This window comes from Diplotaxodon limnothrissa, linkage group LG2 (assembly GCF_057381915.1).
Source record: "Diplotaxodon limnothrissa isolate DT_005_m linkage group LG2, D_limnothrissa_male_GT1.1, whole genome shotgun sequence".
In the NCBI taxonomy this organism is placed as follows: domain Eukaryota; kingdom Metazoa; phylum Chordata; class Actinopteri; order Cichliformes; family Cichlidae; genus Diplotaxodon; species Diplotaxodon limnothrissa.
Window position 1 is genome coordinate 10,560,795 of NC_140597.1, and position 17,905 is coordinate 10,578,699.

Genomic DNA, 17,905 nt, shown 5'->3' on the forward strand with positions numbered 1-17,905 from the left:
TGTGTGCCTTTCTCTTGTTTTGTATGTATTTCTCGTTTGTTATTTATTCCTATTTTATTCCTGCAATTGGTATGGAATTCATTTTTTTTTTAAATTGATCAGTGTTTTGAAATTAGATGTGATGAAGATGTGACCTTAATTTACAAAATCAACATCATGTTGGATTCAATGAGACATGAAACTAGTGCATGAAACAGGTCTCAGTAAATGTTCTCATAGACTGCAATACACTGCCCCCTGCTGGTCATTATAAAGTCTGCAGATGTCATTTGACATGAATGTCATATTTGTGAAACAAAATAAAGGACTCTGTAAAATAAATGAAAATCAAATATTTATATACAGAATATTTATGTACAAATGCTGAAAAAGACATTTGAACAAGATGCACACCCAGTAAAATTAAAAAAAAAAAAAGAAGAAAAGTCAGTTTTATCATGTGACTATCATGCTGTCATTTCTGCACAATGCACTTTACACCAGATCAAAATAAAACACTGTGAGGTCGTTCTAACCGGAAGCCCAGAGAGCTTCGACAATGCAGCACAATGCCCTCAAGCATCAGCATCAAAATATACTTCAAGTACCAAAAAGTACTCATTGTGCAGAATGCCCTATTTTTGAATAGCTGGACATTTTAATTACTTTATCACCAGCTGTGACTACAGCTGATAATCAACCATGTTTCATAGGGATGTGACTACATTTAGAAATGTCACGCATTTTTAGGTATAAAGCAAAAGATGCAATGAAATAAATAAGCTATCACATATTAATCCAAATGAATTCACTGAAATACATCTGCACATTTCTGCAGCCTGACTTATTACACACGTGAACACAGTACACATTTGTTTACTGCAAGCTTGTTTCAGAGATGTGATGCAGTTAAATCTGTATGCGTCTGTTTCCTTGTAGTGTTAGTAGAGATGGTGAACCTGACACAATCCTGTGTTTGGTGTGAAGGAAACCAGTTAACAGCCGGTTTAGTAAAATTCTCTTGAACTCATGGAAAACTCATCGTCGTCTCGAAGTGAGCAGCTGAAGCGTCCCGTGTGATCAGAGGTCCTCGTCGTCCTCGCTCACCATGACGTCGAGCTCTTTGTCTTTCCGTACGACGCTCTCGGTGATGACCTCCTTGTGCTGCTCCTCCAGCTCACGCAGCTCCGCCTGCAGGCGCTCCAGGTGGAGCACTCGCCGGTTCCTCAGCAGCCGGCTGGGGAATGGGTTCATGTCGTTGAAGGCGATGCTGGTCAGCTTCCTGCATGGACACACGCAGGTGGAAAGGACTCGATCACCAACACAGAGGAACTGGAAACTGATCAGCTTGAGTGTTTCTGTTTTATGCTGCTTGATACTTCAGGTACTGCAGTTTGAGCAGGAAATACTGGACTGACTGGACCACATGTATCCGAGAGCTGCAGATACTTAAAAATCTTTAAATCGTTGTTACTGTGATCAGGGAAATTTAAACTTCTCACAAAATTTCAGTAAAAAGGGTTTGAAGCTCAAAGATTCAACAGCTACATCCGCTACACTTCTGAGAGTGTAACAGCTCGTAGATTAAGGCGGGTGGAGGCGAGTGCGTACCTGGCATTGGAGACGGTCTTTGTGAAGAAGCGTAGGTACTGGTAGATCTCCACGCTGTCGTGAATCTTCAGGATGTCGTCCTCTTTGTATTTGAACAGAGCCAGAGTGTATCTGAAGATCACCTGCAGCACAGACACGCATTTCATAACAGGACACTCACGCCACACAATTAATTGGAAACTTTGAGGAGGTGAGTCATAAAATTACTCTTTCAGTTGTGGTGCAGTTGGGCCCTTTACTCATTACAGCTCTGATCGATTTCCAATAAGCCACTTGGTTCCTCAGTTGCCAGATAATATTAACTTACTTGGTAGTTGAGCTTTAAGTTTAAATTAAACTTTTGGGTTGGATCTACGTGGCTGAAGCTGTTGTCAGCATTTATCCCTGTGTGGTATATATTTCTGTGTCTGAACTGTGATTTTATTTCCTGAGACAAACGATGTAAAAGCTGTGCTGCATTTGTCACATTGCAGAAACAAGCCCAAAGGCATTGTCCCGCTCATCGTCTGGATTTACGCTGCTTGTGGTAGACTGTGAGGTCGTTACTAGAATTATCTGCTTTCCCACTCCTATTTCATGTCACATGACAGTTCCCCATGCTTAGTAAACAATGTCTTATTACTCCTAAAATGTAAATAAAGACATCTAAAGGTGAAAACAAAATCATTTTTGTTTCCATGGACACTACTGTGGTGCATTCAAGTGTTGTCTGCATTTCTGTCATGGTGTGTTCGGGTGTATGGTACCTTGGTACCCTCATACAGGAAGGCGTCCCACAGAGGCATCAGGATGTCGCTGGGCAGACTCTCCACAAAAACCACCAGGAACCAGTTGAAGGTGACCAGAGAGACGTCAATGTTGTGATCCTCAAAGTGAGATGCCAGGCGAGGAAGCTTCTCCGCCATGAAGTCCTTCAGCACGCGCTGGTCCGCCTGAGCACAAAGACTCACAGAGATCAGCCTCACTGATCACTAAAACAGATCACAGCAGGCAAGCAGGTGAGTGTGTCTGCTGACCTGAGAGGCCACCAGATTCTTGGTGTAGTAGTCCTGAGGCATGATGGCTTCCACCACTGCCACCAGACACCAGAAGGCGTCTTCGTCACTTTGGAGGACCAGCAGAGCGAGGGCCGCTAACCTGTGGACATTGATGGAAGGTGAGGTTCTGCCTGGAAGGCGGGTCCACATAAGAACTCAGATATAAAATTTATACTTTTGTTCTGACCTGTTGAGTACCTGGCAGTAGCCAATGGCAGGGTTATGCCCGGAGAAGGCCAGAAGGATGCGGCGGAGCTGCTGGAGGGCGGGGCTGGACAGCGAGGAGAAGTGCTGATTGGTCGTCAGGGTTCGGTGAAGGTCCAGCTGGACCTGCCTGGAGGCAGGATTAGGAGCTGTCCGACTCTTCTCACACAGCTGGAAACAGAACAGGATTACTGAGTGCTCGCCAGCATTCCCAACAGGAAGGAGGAGGAGCCACCTGTGCTCAGGTGCGGATAAAGCACTCTGTTGGCAGAGGTATGAAAATGCGCAGTAAAATCTAACGTGCATAGCTAACTTCATCAACGACATTTTGGGAGGAATAATCACACATCAGCCTTCGGCCATTTTTTGATGAACGCATACGCCCCCTAGAGCGCGCTAACTTTATTAACAGCCACACAAATGTAAAGCACACATCAAACATAAATAAACCATTTGACTGTCTCCATAATTGAGAGCATTTTCTCTTCTTATTTCAACACCCCCACTTGCTCTCATATTATGATGCTCTTAAGTAAACAAAAAAAACAACAAACAAAAGGTTTCTTCCTCAGTACTGTATACATGTTCGTATACCATGTTAATGCCCAAACATAAACTTCTCAAACTTGAACAGCTTAACTTTTGTTGCAGGCTTTGTCATTACATCTGCAACCATCTCTTCTGTTGAACAATAATCCAGAGTTATTTTTCCTGCACTCACAGTTGATCTCACAAAGTTGTACTTTATGTCAACATGTTTACATCTCTGTCTCGTCACAGGATTCTTCGCCAACGCAATTGCACCCTGATTATCTTCATGAACTTTTGGCGGTGCATATTTTTGTCCATCAATACCTTGTAACAGTTGCATTAGGTACAAAACTTCTTGTAGGGTCGCAGCTAAAGCCATGTACTCCGCTTCACAGGTAGATAATGCAACAGTAGGTTGTCTTTTGGTTTTCCATGAGATTAAAGGACCATCTACAGACAAGCTTATGCAATAACCAGTTGTACTCCGTCTGTCTGTTACATCAGCTGCCCAATCAGCATCGCTGTATGCCCACAACCTCAGTTCTTTGTTGTCACATTTCCTGTAACACAGTTCTTTCTCGGTTGTCCCTTTCAGATACCTCAGTACTAGAGCAGGGCGATATGGCCAAAAATATTTATCACGATATATATTTGAAAATTTGCGATAACGATATAACTGACGATATAATTGATGCGAGACAAAATACAACTCCACAACATTACTAGCGCAAAAAGAAAACCTTCCATTTATTTTCACTTAAATAAGAAGCTGGTTTTTATGTACATTAAAGCTTTATAAAAATGTAACAGTGCAAATACAAATTCCTTGCTGAAAGTTTAACCAAAAGGCATTTCCAGTAGAAATGGGCTGACATATCCTGAGCATAACCATATATAATATCCACTGAAGTTAAAAAGAGGTGCTTTGCAAAATTAAACTGCAGTATGCAATACGTATTTTTCGGACCATAAGGTGCACGGGATTATAACGCACATCAAGCGAAACAAAGCAGTCAGATAAATCAAACTTTATTAAACTCATTCTTCTTGCTTCCTCCACTTCTGTACCATTGATTCATTAATGTTGAATTCTCTGGCAGCTGCTCTATTCCCATGTTGTTGCAGTATATTAATGACTAACCTCGTATTGTGGATGGATTATCTCAGTTGTTCTCCTAACTGAAGTTTGGTCTGTTTACAGCACCCTGCCATGCGATTGCATTTGTCTCTAACCATGAGGAACCTTAACGTTAACTTTTATAAGTGGAAAAGTGTTAGTGTTCGTCCTCCAGCTTCCCTGTTTATGTTATGCTAACATAGCTGTGTCGCTAGCGATTACGTAGCACATCATTATATACCAGCTAGCCCAACTTCAGTAACCCTACAAACGTCACTGCTGTTTAGTTTCCTGTCTTCATTTATGTTGGAAGTGATAGCAGAGCTGTACGTTTGATTTTTTTCAGAAATCTCTCAGTCAGAACATGCAATATCATGCTTAGGTAACTAGCGAGCTAACTTCCGCTAGCTTCCCGCTAACTTCTAACTCTGTTAAATGTAATAAATTTTGTTTTAATGGATGCCTGGAAGTTAAACTTCATAGTTACACCTGGTAAAGCAGCAATGCTGATCGTTTTATTAAAGATGAAAGAATTTAGACAGTTTTTAACGCTCAGTGATGCTGCAGTGTTCGTTTGAACCGAAGTATAAGGAGTTTAGGACCCAGATTACTCCCAGATTTAAGAGCATCTTAGTCCGACAAATACGACAATAACGACGGCCGCTTGCATGTTCTGCAAAAAAATGTGCTTTGTCGTGTATCTGACGGACAAACACCAAACCAGTTCCACATCACTGAAGTTGCACCATTTTTACAAACCAATTCTGGTTCATCTGTTTCACTCAACAATCGGCCATGTGCGTATGAAAACAAAGGCACTGCGCATGCGCGTTTTACTCATATTCTATCGCGATATTTCATTTTCCTATTGTTGCCTAACATTATACCGGTATTACCGTGAACGGTATAATATGGCCCAGCCCTACTCAGTACATGTTTTACTGTAGTCCATTTGTCTTCAGTTGGCTCAGTAAAGTACTGTGAAAGTTTACTGACTATAAAACTCAAGTCCGGTCTTGTGCATGTAGCCAAATAGATCAGACTACCAACTGCCTCTCTGTACCTTTTGACATCACTCATCTTTTCTGCATCATCAGCATAGTTCAGTTTTTGCTCACAAGGTGTCTGTCTTTCTTTACAATCCTGCATGTTGAATCTTTCAAGTATTTTTTCCACATATTGTTTTTGTGACATTTTTACACAGTTATCACTCTGGTCAAAATCTATACCAATGAAATGTCTCAGTTTACCCAAATCCTTCATTTTGAATTTTGCTGCAAGCATTTTCTTCACAACAGTTAGTTCACTTTCATCACTAGCAGCAATGATCAGGTCATCTACCCATACAATCAGAATCACCTTCTTATTTTCTGTCATTTTTGTGTAAACACAATGGTCAGCGGGGTTTTGCACAAAGTCGTTCTCACTCAGATATTCATGCAACAACTTGTTCCAATTCCGGCCTGATTGTTTTAGCCCATATAGCGACTTTTTCTACTTGCACACCAGTTTTTCATTTGTGTCGGATTTTACCTCATAACCCTCAGGTTGTTCCATGAATACCTCACAATCTATTGGTGCATGAAGATAGGCAGCTTTAACATCCATCTGGTGTAAAAGCATGTTTTCTTGTGCTGCCTTTTGCATCAACACTCTGATACTAGTCAGGTTAGCAGTAGGGGAAAATGTTTCTTCATAATCCACACCTATCCTCTGATTATATCCTTTAGCAACTGTCATGGTGAATTGGATTAAAGGACTCAGGTGCGAGACTCCTTGCAGAATGACAGTGGATTTATTTACAGTGAAAAGGTGAGTTAACAGTGCGAGTCTATAATCCAAAAAGGGCAGTGCAGTGATACGGTGACCTCTCCTCACGGTGACAGTGCAGTAATAATCCACAACAACTCCTGGTGCCGGCTCCTCCTCCAATCCTTGAACCCCGGTTTAGTTCAACGTTCCAGCGTTGGTTGTGACTCAACCGCCCCGTTAAATAGGTCTGCGCTGGCAAGGTAATTCTGCACAGGTGCGATGATTCTAGCTTAGGACACTCCCCTCCGGTCAACTGCCGTTCCGTGCCACGGCTTCCGGAAGTACATGTTCCAGCAGAAAAACACATGCCCAGGATGGAGAGGAGAACACGACACAGTACACACAAACACCACAACAAATTGGCAAGACGATCAGTGAGGACCGTCTAGCCATGACAGTACCCCCCCATTAACGGGAGCCTCCCGGCGACCGACCAAATTTGTCAGGGTGCCGGCGGCGGAATTCCTTCACCATAGCATCATCCAGAATCGCAGACCGCGGCACCCAAGCACGCTCTTCCGGACCATACCCCTCCCAATCCACCAAAAACTGGAAGCCCCTACCGCGACGCCTGGCATCCATAATCCGCGTGATGGCATAAGCAGGAGCGCCGGCAACAACCCGGGCGGGCGGCGGGGGCCTGGAAGGCGGGCACAAAGGGCTGGTCCGGACCGGTTTCACCTGGGAAACATGAAACACATTATGAATCCTCATGTTGCGAGGAAGGGCCAAACGAACAGACACCGGATTCAACACAGCTTGGATCGAAAAGGGCCCAATAAAACGCGGGGCCAACTTCTTGGATTCAGTTCGTAAGGGAATATACCTGGAAGAGAGCCACACCTGCTGTCCAACACGATAGGCAGGGGCCGGAGTGCGGCGACGATCGGCCAACCTCTTATTCTGCGCCGTCGTCCTTAACAGAGCCGCCTTGGTGGCGCGCCACGCCCGCCTGCAGCGTCTCATATGATGCTGAACAGAGGGAACGGCCAGCTCACCTTCAGTGATGGCAAGTAATGGTGGCTGGTACCCCAGCGACGCTTCAAACGGAGACACACCAGTGGCTGCCGACGTGCTGGAATTGTGGGCGTACTCAATCCAAGCCAACTGGTCACTCCAGGTGGATTGGTTCGAGGAAACCACACAGCGTAACATGGTTTCCAACTCCTGATTCGCCCTCTCCGCCTGACCGTTCGTCTGAGGATGAAAACCTGAAGACAAACTCACACGGGCCCCTAGTCCTGAACAAAACGCCCTCCAGACCCGGGAAGTAAACTGGGGGCCCCGATCAGAAACAATGTCTAGTGGAATCCCATGTAACCGAAAAACATGCTCGGTAAGGAGCCGAGCCGTCTCTAAGGCAGTCGGGAGTTTGGGCAACGCCACAAAGTGCGCCGCCTTGGAAAAACGATCAACAACAGTTAGTATGGTCGTGTTACCTGATGACGACGGCAGACCAGTGACAAAATCCAAAGCAATATGCGACCAGGGGCGCTTGGGGACTGGCAGAGGGTGCAAGAGACCGGCCTGGGGGGCACTGGGGGTCTTATTGCGAGCGCAGGTAGGGCAGGCCGCAACGTAGTCCCGAACATCCCTGAGAAGAGAGGGCCACCAAAACAAACGTCGCAGGAAACTCACGGTGCGGTTCTTACCAGGGTGGCAGGAGAACTTTGCCGTATGGGCCCAGTGTATAACCTTGCCCCGGACTGTTGTGGGGACGAACAGTCGTCCGTCAGGGCCCGTCCCTGGGTCCGGCTCCTGTTGCTGGGCCTCTTTAACCATCCTCTCGATCTCCCATGTGATAGCTCCCACGATGCAAGTGGCGGGCAGAATGGGTCTCTGCTTCTCTCCGTCATCCGTGTGTGGTGCAAATTGGCGTGAGAGAGCATCGGGTTTCGTGTTGCGTGATCCTGGTCTGTAGGTTATAGTGATATTGAAACGTGTAAAGAACAGGGCCCACCTGGCTTGACGTGCGTTAAGACGCTTAGCTGCCTGGATATACGCCAAGTTCTTATGGTCCGTCCAAACCACAACGGGGTGTTCACTTCCCTCCAACCAGTGCCTCCATTCCTCCAGGGCCAGCTTGATGGCGAGGAGCTCCCGATCGCCCACGTCGTAATTCTGTTCCGCTTGGGTCAGCCGTCGAGAGAAGTAGGCACATGGATGCAGCTTGCCACCCACCCGCTGGGAGAGAACGGCCCCCACCCCCGAATCCGATGCGTCCACTTCCACCACAAATGGTCGGGTGAGGTCAGCCTGGATCAAAATGGGAGCAGAGGAAAACAGTTGTTTCAAACGAGCAAATGCCTGCTGCGCGGAACTAGACCATAGAAAGGGCAGTTTGGGAGAAGTGAGTTGTGTGAGGGGAGAAACCACCTGGCTAAAGTTCCTGATGAACCTCCGGTAAAAGTTGGCGAACCCAATAAACCTTTGCAGTTCTCGACGCGTCTTGGGTTCGGGCCACTCCACCACTGCCTTCACCTTAGCAGGATCGGCTCGTAGCCGCCCCTCCTCCACAATAAACCCCAAAAACGGCACAGACTGAACATGAAACTGGCATTTCTCACCCTTGACGAAAAGTCGATTTTCCAGCAGACGCTGCAGCACCAGTCGCACCTGTTTCACATGTTCGGCTCGAGTCTTAGAGAAGATGAGAATGTCGTCTAAATAGACAAACACAAAATGATTAATAAAGTCACGCAGCACATCATTAACCATTGCTTGGAAGACAGCGGGGGCGTTGGTGAGTCCGAATGGCATGACCAGATATTCGAAGTGCCCCAAATGGGTGTTAAACGCAGTCTTCCATTCATCCCCCTCACGAACACGAACCAGGTGGTATGCATTACGGAGATCGAGTTTGGAGAAGATAGTCGCCCCTTGGAGTAGTTCAAACGCTGAGACAAGAAGAGGGAGGGGATATCTGTTCTTGACGGTGATCTTGTTCAGGCCCCGAAAATCAATACAGGGGCGGAGAGACCTGTCCTTCTTCTGTACAAAGAAGAATCCAGCCCCCAAAGGGGATGTAGATGGGCGAATTAAGCCGGCAGCGAGAGAGTCTGTAATGTAGCGCTCCATCGTCTCACGTTCAGGCTTTGAGATGCTGTAAAGCCGGCTGGTGGGTAATGGGGCGCCAGGGTGCAGATCTATCCCGCAATCATAAGGGCGATGAGGCGGGAGAGACACTGCTAGGTCTTTGCTGAATACTTGAGCCAGGTCGTGGTACTCTGGAGGGACGGCTGAGAGATCGGGTGCCTTCACCTGAGCCGCCGGATTTAGGGGCACTAAACTGGGCACCGCTGCACGTAAACAATGTTCATGGCACCACTCGCTCCAGCCTGTCACGCGTCCCTGAGCCCAGTCGATCTGCGGATTGTGCTGTTTGAGCCATGGGAACCCCAAGACCAATGGGGTGCCGGGGGCTTTAAACAGAAACAGGGAAACTCTCTCAACATGGTTACCAGAAAGAACTAAAGTCAGATCGACAGTGCGATGGGTTATTGCCGCTAACGGGCTGCCGTTAAGAGCTGAAACCTGAAGAGGCTCCCGGAGAGGAACCGCGGGGAAGCCCAACTGCCTAGCGAGCGATTCATCCAAAAAATTTTGTTCAGCTCCAGAGTCCACTAATGCACGGCACTGGTGAGTGTGAGATTGAAAAACCAACTTAGCAGAACAACTCAGATGGGGAGCAATGTTCATGGTCGCACCCGTCAGTACTCCCACAGCTACTGACGGGCCTGGTCGTTTCCCCGAGAGGGGCATGCGTCAGCAAAATGTCCCTTCTTTCCACATGCAAAACACTCACCCGTCTGGCGTCTCTTCCTCCAATCTGTGGAGCTCAACCGTGCTCCGCCTAACTGCATCGGCTGCTCCTCCTCTTCCGCTGACCGCGGGTCCGTCCCCTTCCACTCCAGGGCCGGTAATCCAGTCCGCCACCCAGCGCCTCCCGGTGTCCGCTTGCTGAACTCCCGAAGGTGATCGTCCAACTTAATACATAAATTAATCAATGCACTCAAGGTTTTAGGCAATTCTTTGGAAGCCAACTCACGCTTCAGTCCCTCGTTCAGACTGTTCAAGAAAGCTCCCCGGAGCGCCATCTCCTCCCAACCAGTCTCCTCAGCAAGAATCCAGAAATCCACCGAAAAGTCAGCGACACTCCTCCGGCCCTGTTTCAAAACAAACATCCTATGTGCCGCACTGTCAGGGTTAGTTCCTTTATCAAAAACACTTCGAAATTTGCTCAAAAAGTCAGTGTAGGAAATCTGAGGCTGGGAGTTTAGGACCGCTTGTGCCCACTGCAAGGCTCGACCTGTCAACAGCTCCACCATCAGGGTGATTTTAGAACAATCAGTGGCGTAAGCCTGAGGCTGCTGCCTAAACGTGAGGGCACACTGCATTAAAAAACCCCTACTCTTGTCCAAATCTCCGGAAAATTTTTCTGGGACTGGCAACAAATGTTCACGCCGTGGCGGAGGAGGGGAGGGGGGCAGTGGGCAAGCAGCAGCGACGTTGATCGGAGGTGGCACTGGTAAAGGCCCCCCAGCAGCTCCAGGTGGAGATAGCAACATACCTTTTAGCTCTGTCACAACCTGGATTAGCGCTGATTGCTCCTTGGAGAAATGTTGTAACATGTTCTCATGGCGTTCTAGTAGCGCCGCCTGGAGCGACAGCTCGCGCCGCCAAGGTGCCGAGTCCGCTGAGTCCACTTGGCTGGAACGTTCTGTCATGGTGAATTGGATTAAAGGACTCAGGTGCGAGACTCCTTGCAGAATGACAGTGGATTTATTTACAGTGAAAAGGTGAGTTAACAGTGCGAGTCTATAATCCAAAAAGGGCAGTGCAGTGATACGGTGACCTCTCCTCACGGTGACAGTGCAGTAATAATCCACAACAACTCCTGGTGCCGGCTCCTCCTCCAATCCTTGAACCCCGGTTTAGTTCAACGTTCCAGCGTTGGTTGTGACTCAACCGCCCCGTTAAATAGGTCTGCGCTGGCAAGGTAATTCTGCACAGGTGCGATGATTCTAGCTTAGGACACTCCCCTCCGGTCAACTGCCGTTCCGTGCCACGGCTTCCGGAAGTACATGTTCCAGCAGAAAAACACATGCCCAGGATGGAGAGGAGAACACGACACAGTACACACAAACACCACAACAAATTGGCAAGACGATCAGTGAGGACCGTCTAGCCATGACAGCAACATAACGTGCCTTGTACTTCTCAGATCCATCAACATTGTTTTTGACTGCGTACACCCATCTACCCCCCACTGTCTTCTTACCCTCAGGCAAAGTGGTTAAGGTAAATGTGTCATTTTCTCTTAGTGACTGCATCTCTTCATCCATTGCACTGACCCATTTCTCTGAGTTAGATGAAGTTATTGCTTCCTTGAATGTTTGGGGAATGTTACACATTGCTCTGTAACAATAATCCATGTTTGTAAGTACTTGATCACAATCCTCCTTATCAGTAACATATTCACTTAAATACCCAGGCCTCTTTCTCACTCTGGAAGGATACCTTGCAGCCTCGCAGTCGAGTTCATTCTCCTGTGACTGGCTGCTCATCTCAGACATGCTTACTGGGATCTGTTCCTGAGTATCTGTGTGTTCTGTACTCACATCAGTCTGTTCTCTGGTCTTGGTGAACCTGTTTGGTGTCTCAAAGTCACCCTCATCATCTGGCACCTTGTCAGTCTGTGTTTGTCTCTCTACTCTTGTTTTAGTCTCAAACTTCACCAGTCTATGCTTCTGTACTTTCCCACTGCCCGGGTAGTAGACCATATAAGCTGGACTGTTCTTGTCATATCCAACAAAAATTCCTTTCTCACACCTTGAGTCTAGTTTTCTCTTGTTCTGCCTGTAGGCATAACACACTGACCCAAATGTCTGCATCCTGGAAAGGTTTGGCCTTCTTCCTGTCAGCATTAAATATGGTGTCTGTTCTGTGCGTCTGTTAAAACATCTATTCCTCACTACAGCTGCTGTTTGCACTGCGTAAGTCCACAACTCTTTAGGTAACTGTTTCTCTATTAACATACACCTGGCCATATCAAAAAGAGTACGCCAATTGCGTTCTGCAGTACCATTTTGGTGTGGTGAGTATGGTGCTGAGGTCTCATGCCTGATTCCATTTTTGCTAAGGAGTGCCTGATACTCATTTCCCATAAACTCTGTTCCATTGTCAGACCTGATACATTTAACTTGCCCATACGGGGCTGTATCAGCCAAAAACTTCTGTGTTGCTTTTGCTGTGTCACTCTTATTTTTCAGAAAATACACAAACACTGCACTGGAATAGTCATCAGTGAATGATAGTGCAAATCTATATCCATCTCTGGACAGCTAGATCTGTGTGTACCAGCTCTAAGGCGGTTTTGGCTCGTGCATCAGGGTCCCTGTTTCTAGTTTGAACAAACTTTCCCTGTGTGCACACTTCACAATGCAAGACAGATTTGTCTGTTTTTCCTTTGATTGCCATACCATCAACAACCCCCTGTAATTTCTGAATGTCATCATAATTACAGTGACCAAGAATTTCATGCCATGTTTGCATGTCATAGCAACCCTTACACTGGTCTTTACCTTCAGTGTTTACTGTTTGTAGGTAGTACAGTCTGTTGTACTCATATATTGGGGACCTTGTACCGTCTTTGTGTCGCAGGGTGTCTTTTCCTTGCTTGAAGATCATAGTTGCTCCATTTGAGGTAGCTGCTTTCACAGAGAAGATGTCTTGTGGATACGATGGGATGTACAGTGCCTGTTTCAAGGTTGTTTTGTGGCACTGCCCCCTGCTGTCCATCAAGCAAAACTCTGCCTCCCCTCTTTGCTCTGCAACTCCAGTGCACTTGGTGCCGTCAGCCAACTCTACGTAGTGTGACTTGGGCTGGAAACTGTCGTCGAATCTCCTGAACTTCGTTATATCTGTAACAATATGCGAAGTTGCCCCTGTGTCCACCATCAGACCCTTTTTGTTGATGCCATGCTCTGACTGGAACGCTGCACCCTCGCTGCTTACCCGGAATGCGTAGTCTTTGCTACCCCACTCCTCGGAAACTTTCCGTGCATTGTCTTGCCGCCGTTTCCGTCTGCATGTTGAGTCCCGATGGGTGGTGCTCGCTACACCACTGCTTGCGCTGACACGTCCTGGCTTTGTGTCCCTTTAGTCCGCATCTGAAACTGTTGGAGGTTCCATTCTTTAGGGCAGAAATACCGGGGTTACTCGCATATCTCACGGAGGAATAAACCATACACACGTTGTTTAGAGTTTTACATCAGAGGGACACACCTTCCTCTGCGCCATCATTTATTGCACACACACTTCCGTATTTATACCTTTCAGGTTAAGAGCACATACATATATGATAGGGCAACACCCCCACTTGCTCTTAACACTATACATTACACATTTACATGATATATATATTTACATGATATTCACATATCAACGTTTTATGTTCCAAACAAAATATGCGTAAATTTATCTATTTTCACTTTACTTACAGACTTAGTCATGATGTCTGCTACCATGTCTTCTGTTGCACAATACTTAACTTGTACTTCCTTCTCAGTTATAGCAGACCTAATAAAGTGATACTTGATATCGATGTGTTTACATCTTTGACGGTTTATAGGATTTTTGGACAATGCAATTGCACCTTGATTGTCTGCAAGAATGGTAACTGGTGAATATTGCCTTTTAATGTCCATGCCATTAAGTAGCTGTGAGAGGTATAAGCTTTCTTGTACTGTGGCGGCCATCGCCATGTACTCTGCCTCGCACGTTGACAAAGCTACTGTAGCTTGCTTCCTGGTTTTCCAGCAGATCACTGGCCCATTTTTGGATAGTACAAAACAATAACCCGTTGTACTTCTCCTGTCACTCAAATCTGTGGCCCAATCTGCATCGCTGTATGCTATAAGATTTAGGTTTCCTTCTATCCTTTTATAGCACAGCTCTTTGTTTAGTGTCCCCTTAAGGTAACGTAATACATGTTTTGCTGCTGTCCAATGATGCTCTTTTGGCTCAGACAGGGATTGTGACAGTTTGCTCACTATCCAACTCAAATCTGGTCTTGTACATGTCATTAAGTAAATCAAACTGCCCACTAATTCTCTATATTTTCCTGAATCAACTGATTCACCATGTGCACCAAAATCATTTTTGAGTTCACAAGGAGTAGAACGTGGCTTACAGTCAGACATTTTGAACTTTTCCAGGATTTTTGTGATGTACCGTGTCTGATTTAGTCTTATCTCATGGTTCTTTTGTATACAGTCAATACCCAAGAAATGTTTGAGCTCACCAAGATCCTTCATTTTAAATTTCTCATCCAACATTTGTTTCACGTTTCTGATAGCGTCCTCACCGTTGGCAGCTATGATTACATCATCAACCCAGATGATAAGAATCACTGTCTCACTCGCTGTCTGTCTGGAATATACACAATGGTCTACAGGATTTTGTTTGTAACCTTTTTCACATAAATGGTCATGTAACATCTTATTCCAGTTCCTGCCAGATTGTTTCAAACCATATAGTGATTTGTTTAGTTTACAGACCAGTTTTTCACCTGTGTCTGACTTTACTTCAAAACCTTCTGGTTGCTGCATATACACCTCACAATCGATTGGGGCGTGCAAATAAGCAGTCTTCACGTCCATTTGATGGAGTTTAAAGTTGTGCTGTACTGCTAATTGCATCAGCGTACGCACTGACGTCATATCTGCAGTCGGCGAAAAGGTTTCTTTGTAATCAATGCCTTGAACTTGGCTATAGCCTTTAGCAACATATCTTGCTTTAAATGTTTTAGTCTGATTTGGGTTCTCTTTTATCACATACACCCATCTCCCCCCCACTGCATTTTTACCTTCTGGCAGCGTGGTTAAAGTAAACGTATTATTGTCTTTCAAGGATCTTATTTCATCTTCCATAGCATCTGACCAACACTTAAAGTTCGATGACTGCATAGCTTCTTCAAAAGTCTTTGGTATGTCGTACATCACCCTGTAACAGTAATCTACAGTCAGTGATGTTTGGTCGTCTTCTGCAGTTTGGACATAGTCTTTCAGGTAATCTGGCCTTCTCCTGTTTCGTTTGGGATATCGTTCAGACTCTGTTCTATCACTCTGTTTGTCTGAGTTTTGTGCATCATTTATGCCATTGTCCTGAATGTCACTTTCAGGTTCCAGGATCATACTTTCATCTGATCTCTGGTCATTCCCTGTTTTGTCCTTTCTAGCGGGGTACTTCAAGATGTCCCCTGGAGTCAAATCATCATCTCCATTGTCATCAACCTGAGTGGTCTGGGTTTGGTGCTCAACTACACTTTTAGTGAGGAACTTGACCAACCTATGTCTAAGAACTCGTCCTGTTTTAGGGTAGTAGATTAGATACGACGGACTGTTTTTATCGTAACCCACAAAAACTCCTTCGTCACATCTTGCGTCTAACTTTTTTTTGTTGTGCCCGTAACCATAGCAAACTGATCCAAAAATCCCCATCCTCGACATGTCTGGCTTCTTTCCTGTCAGCATGTAATAAGGGGTTTGCTTTGTGCGTCTGTTGTAACACCTATTACGAATTACTGCGGCAGTCATAACAGCATAAGTCCATAATCTTTTTGGCAGGTTACTTTCGATCAACATACACCGTGCCATTTCAAAAAGTGTTCGCCATTGTCTCTCGGCAGTCCCATTCTGATGAGGTGAATACGGCGCTGATGTCTCATGCCTTATCGTGTTTTTATTTAACAATGTCTGAAACTCTTTAGATGTAAATTCAGTTCCATTGTCTGATCTGATTCTCTTTACTTGCCCATAGGGGGCGACGTCTGCCAAAAACTTTTCAGTTGCTTTTACGGTGTCACTTTTAGCCTTTAGAAAGTACACAAACATTGTGCCTGAGTAATCATCAGTAAATGCTAACGTGTACCTGAACCCGTCTTTAGCTTCTGGTTCTATCGGTCCAGCTAAGTCAGTGTGCACTAGCTCTAATGCTTCTTCTGCTCTTTCATCAGGCTCTCTATTCCTGGTTTGGATAAATTTGCCTTTTGTACACACTTCACAGTCTTGGTAATGTTTAGCTTTACCTTTTATTTTCATACCCTCAGTAATGTCCTCTAGTTTAACCAAGTCTTCATAGTTGCAATGGCCGAGGATTTTGTGCCAAGTTTCTACATCATGACAGCCATTGCATTCGTCGTTGTCAACATAATGATCAGATGTAACACTGTTCAAATAGTATAGGCGTTCATATTCACTTATCTTAAACCTTGTCCCGTTCTTATGGATAAGCTGGTTGCAGCCCTTCTTGAAGGTTACTGAGGCTCCTTTGGCCGTTGCCGCCTGAACCGAGAAGATATCTTGCGGGTAAGAGGGAATGTAAAGTGCTCCCTCCAGTGTCGCCTTCACCTTTCGTCCCTCGCTGTCTTGTAGATAGACCTCCACATCTCCCCTCTTCAGTGCGACCCCACTCGTCCTCGTTCCGTCAGCTAATTCCATGAAGTGTCTTCCAGGTGTGAATGTCTCATCAAAACTCTTAAATCTTTGAATGTCCGTAATAATGTGAGAAGTGGCCCCTGTATCAACCATTAGGCCTCTCTGTTTCAGCCCTTGATTTCCACAGTCTTTGGCTTTGAACGCAAAACTATGATCTTCTGCATCAGTTACGTGTTTAGCAGTAATCTTCTTTCGTCGGCGACAGTCGCTGTCCTTATGCGTTGAGCTTTTACAGTAACCGCACCACTGCTTCACTTTTTGTTCTTTCCTTTTGGTCTTTGTGTAACACTCACGTGCTATATGACCCTCTTTTCCACAGTTGTAACATATTATTTCTGCATTGTCTCTCTCTTTCTTCCAGTTATTTGCCTTCATCACATTGTCTTCAGAACATGTGGCCTTTTCGGTGCTCTCGTAGCTTCTTAATTTAGCTTTGAATTCACTAAATGTCATTGCTTTGTCACTGTGGGTTACATGTATGGCAAACGGCTTGAAAGATTCAGGCAACCCTTTTAGCACCATTGCAATAAGCAGTCCATCACTTAATGTCTCTTCTGCATTCCTCAGAGCTGTAATGGCAGTCTCAGCCCTTATCATATAGTCTGTGACGCTCTCACTGGGAGTTTTCTGTAGCGACGTTAGCTCCGTGTACAGGCTAATCACACGTGGTGTCCCCTTACCGGCGTAGTGCTCTCTCAGAATCTCCAACGCTTTTCGTCCGTCATCCTTGGCATCTCTCATCACGAGTGAAAGACTTCTATCATCCAATACTTGGATTAGCTCTGCATAAGCTACTTCATTCTTTTCATCCAAGTCCTTGTCTTCTTCCTCCGACTCGCCGGGCTCGTCCAGAATGGCAGCCTTTAGCCCAAGTAGCCGCAGGTATCCCAGGAACTTTGTTTCCCACAGTTCATAGTTTCTCTCGTCTCCGTCGAAGCATAGACGGTTCCACCGGCTTCCCACATCCCTTCTGGGCCCATAACCTGTTGGAGGTTCCATTCTTTAGGGCAGAAATACCGGGGTTACTCGCATATCTCACGGAGGAATAAACCATACACACGTTGTTTAGAGTTTTACATCAGAGGGACACACCTTCCTCTGCGCCATCATTTATT

The 17,905-nt window shown here is 45.7% G+C and overlaps 1 protein-coding gene across 1 annotated transcript; it reads right to left on the reverse strand.

Annotated features, from left to right (window-relative positions):
• Window positions 1-1,059: 1,059 nt before the first annotated feature.
• LOC146638239 (TBC1 domain family member 2A-like) lies at window positions 1,060-2,777 on the reverse strand. The gene is made up of 4 exons (XM_085366993.1): window positions 2,607-2,777; window positions 2,337-2,522; window positions 1,591-1,712; window positions 1,060-1,261 (listed from the first exon to the last, which is right to left on the reverse strand). Exons 1-4 carry the CDS (start codon window positions 2,775-2,777, stop codon window positions 1,060-1,062), a joined length of 681 nt encoding a protein of 226 aa, XP_085223119.1.
• Between the last annotated feature and the right edge of the window lie 15,128 nt (window positions 2,778-17,905).

Excerpts from the sequence above, each read along its gene's own strand:
- LOC146638239 (XM_085366993.1), bottom strand. The coding sequence starts at position 2,777 with ATGTGGACCCGCCTTCCAGGCAGAACCTCACCTTCCATCAATGTCCAC. Across the intron at positions 1,713-2,336 it reads TCCTGTATGAGGGTACCAAG|GTGATCTTCAGATACACTCT; the intron begins GTACCATACACC and ends TCTGTGCTGCAG. Across the intron at positions 1,262-1,590 it reads AAGACCGTCTCCAATGCCAG|GAAGCTGACCAGCATCGCCT; the intron begins GTACGCACTCGC and ends GTGTCCATGCAG.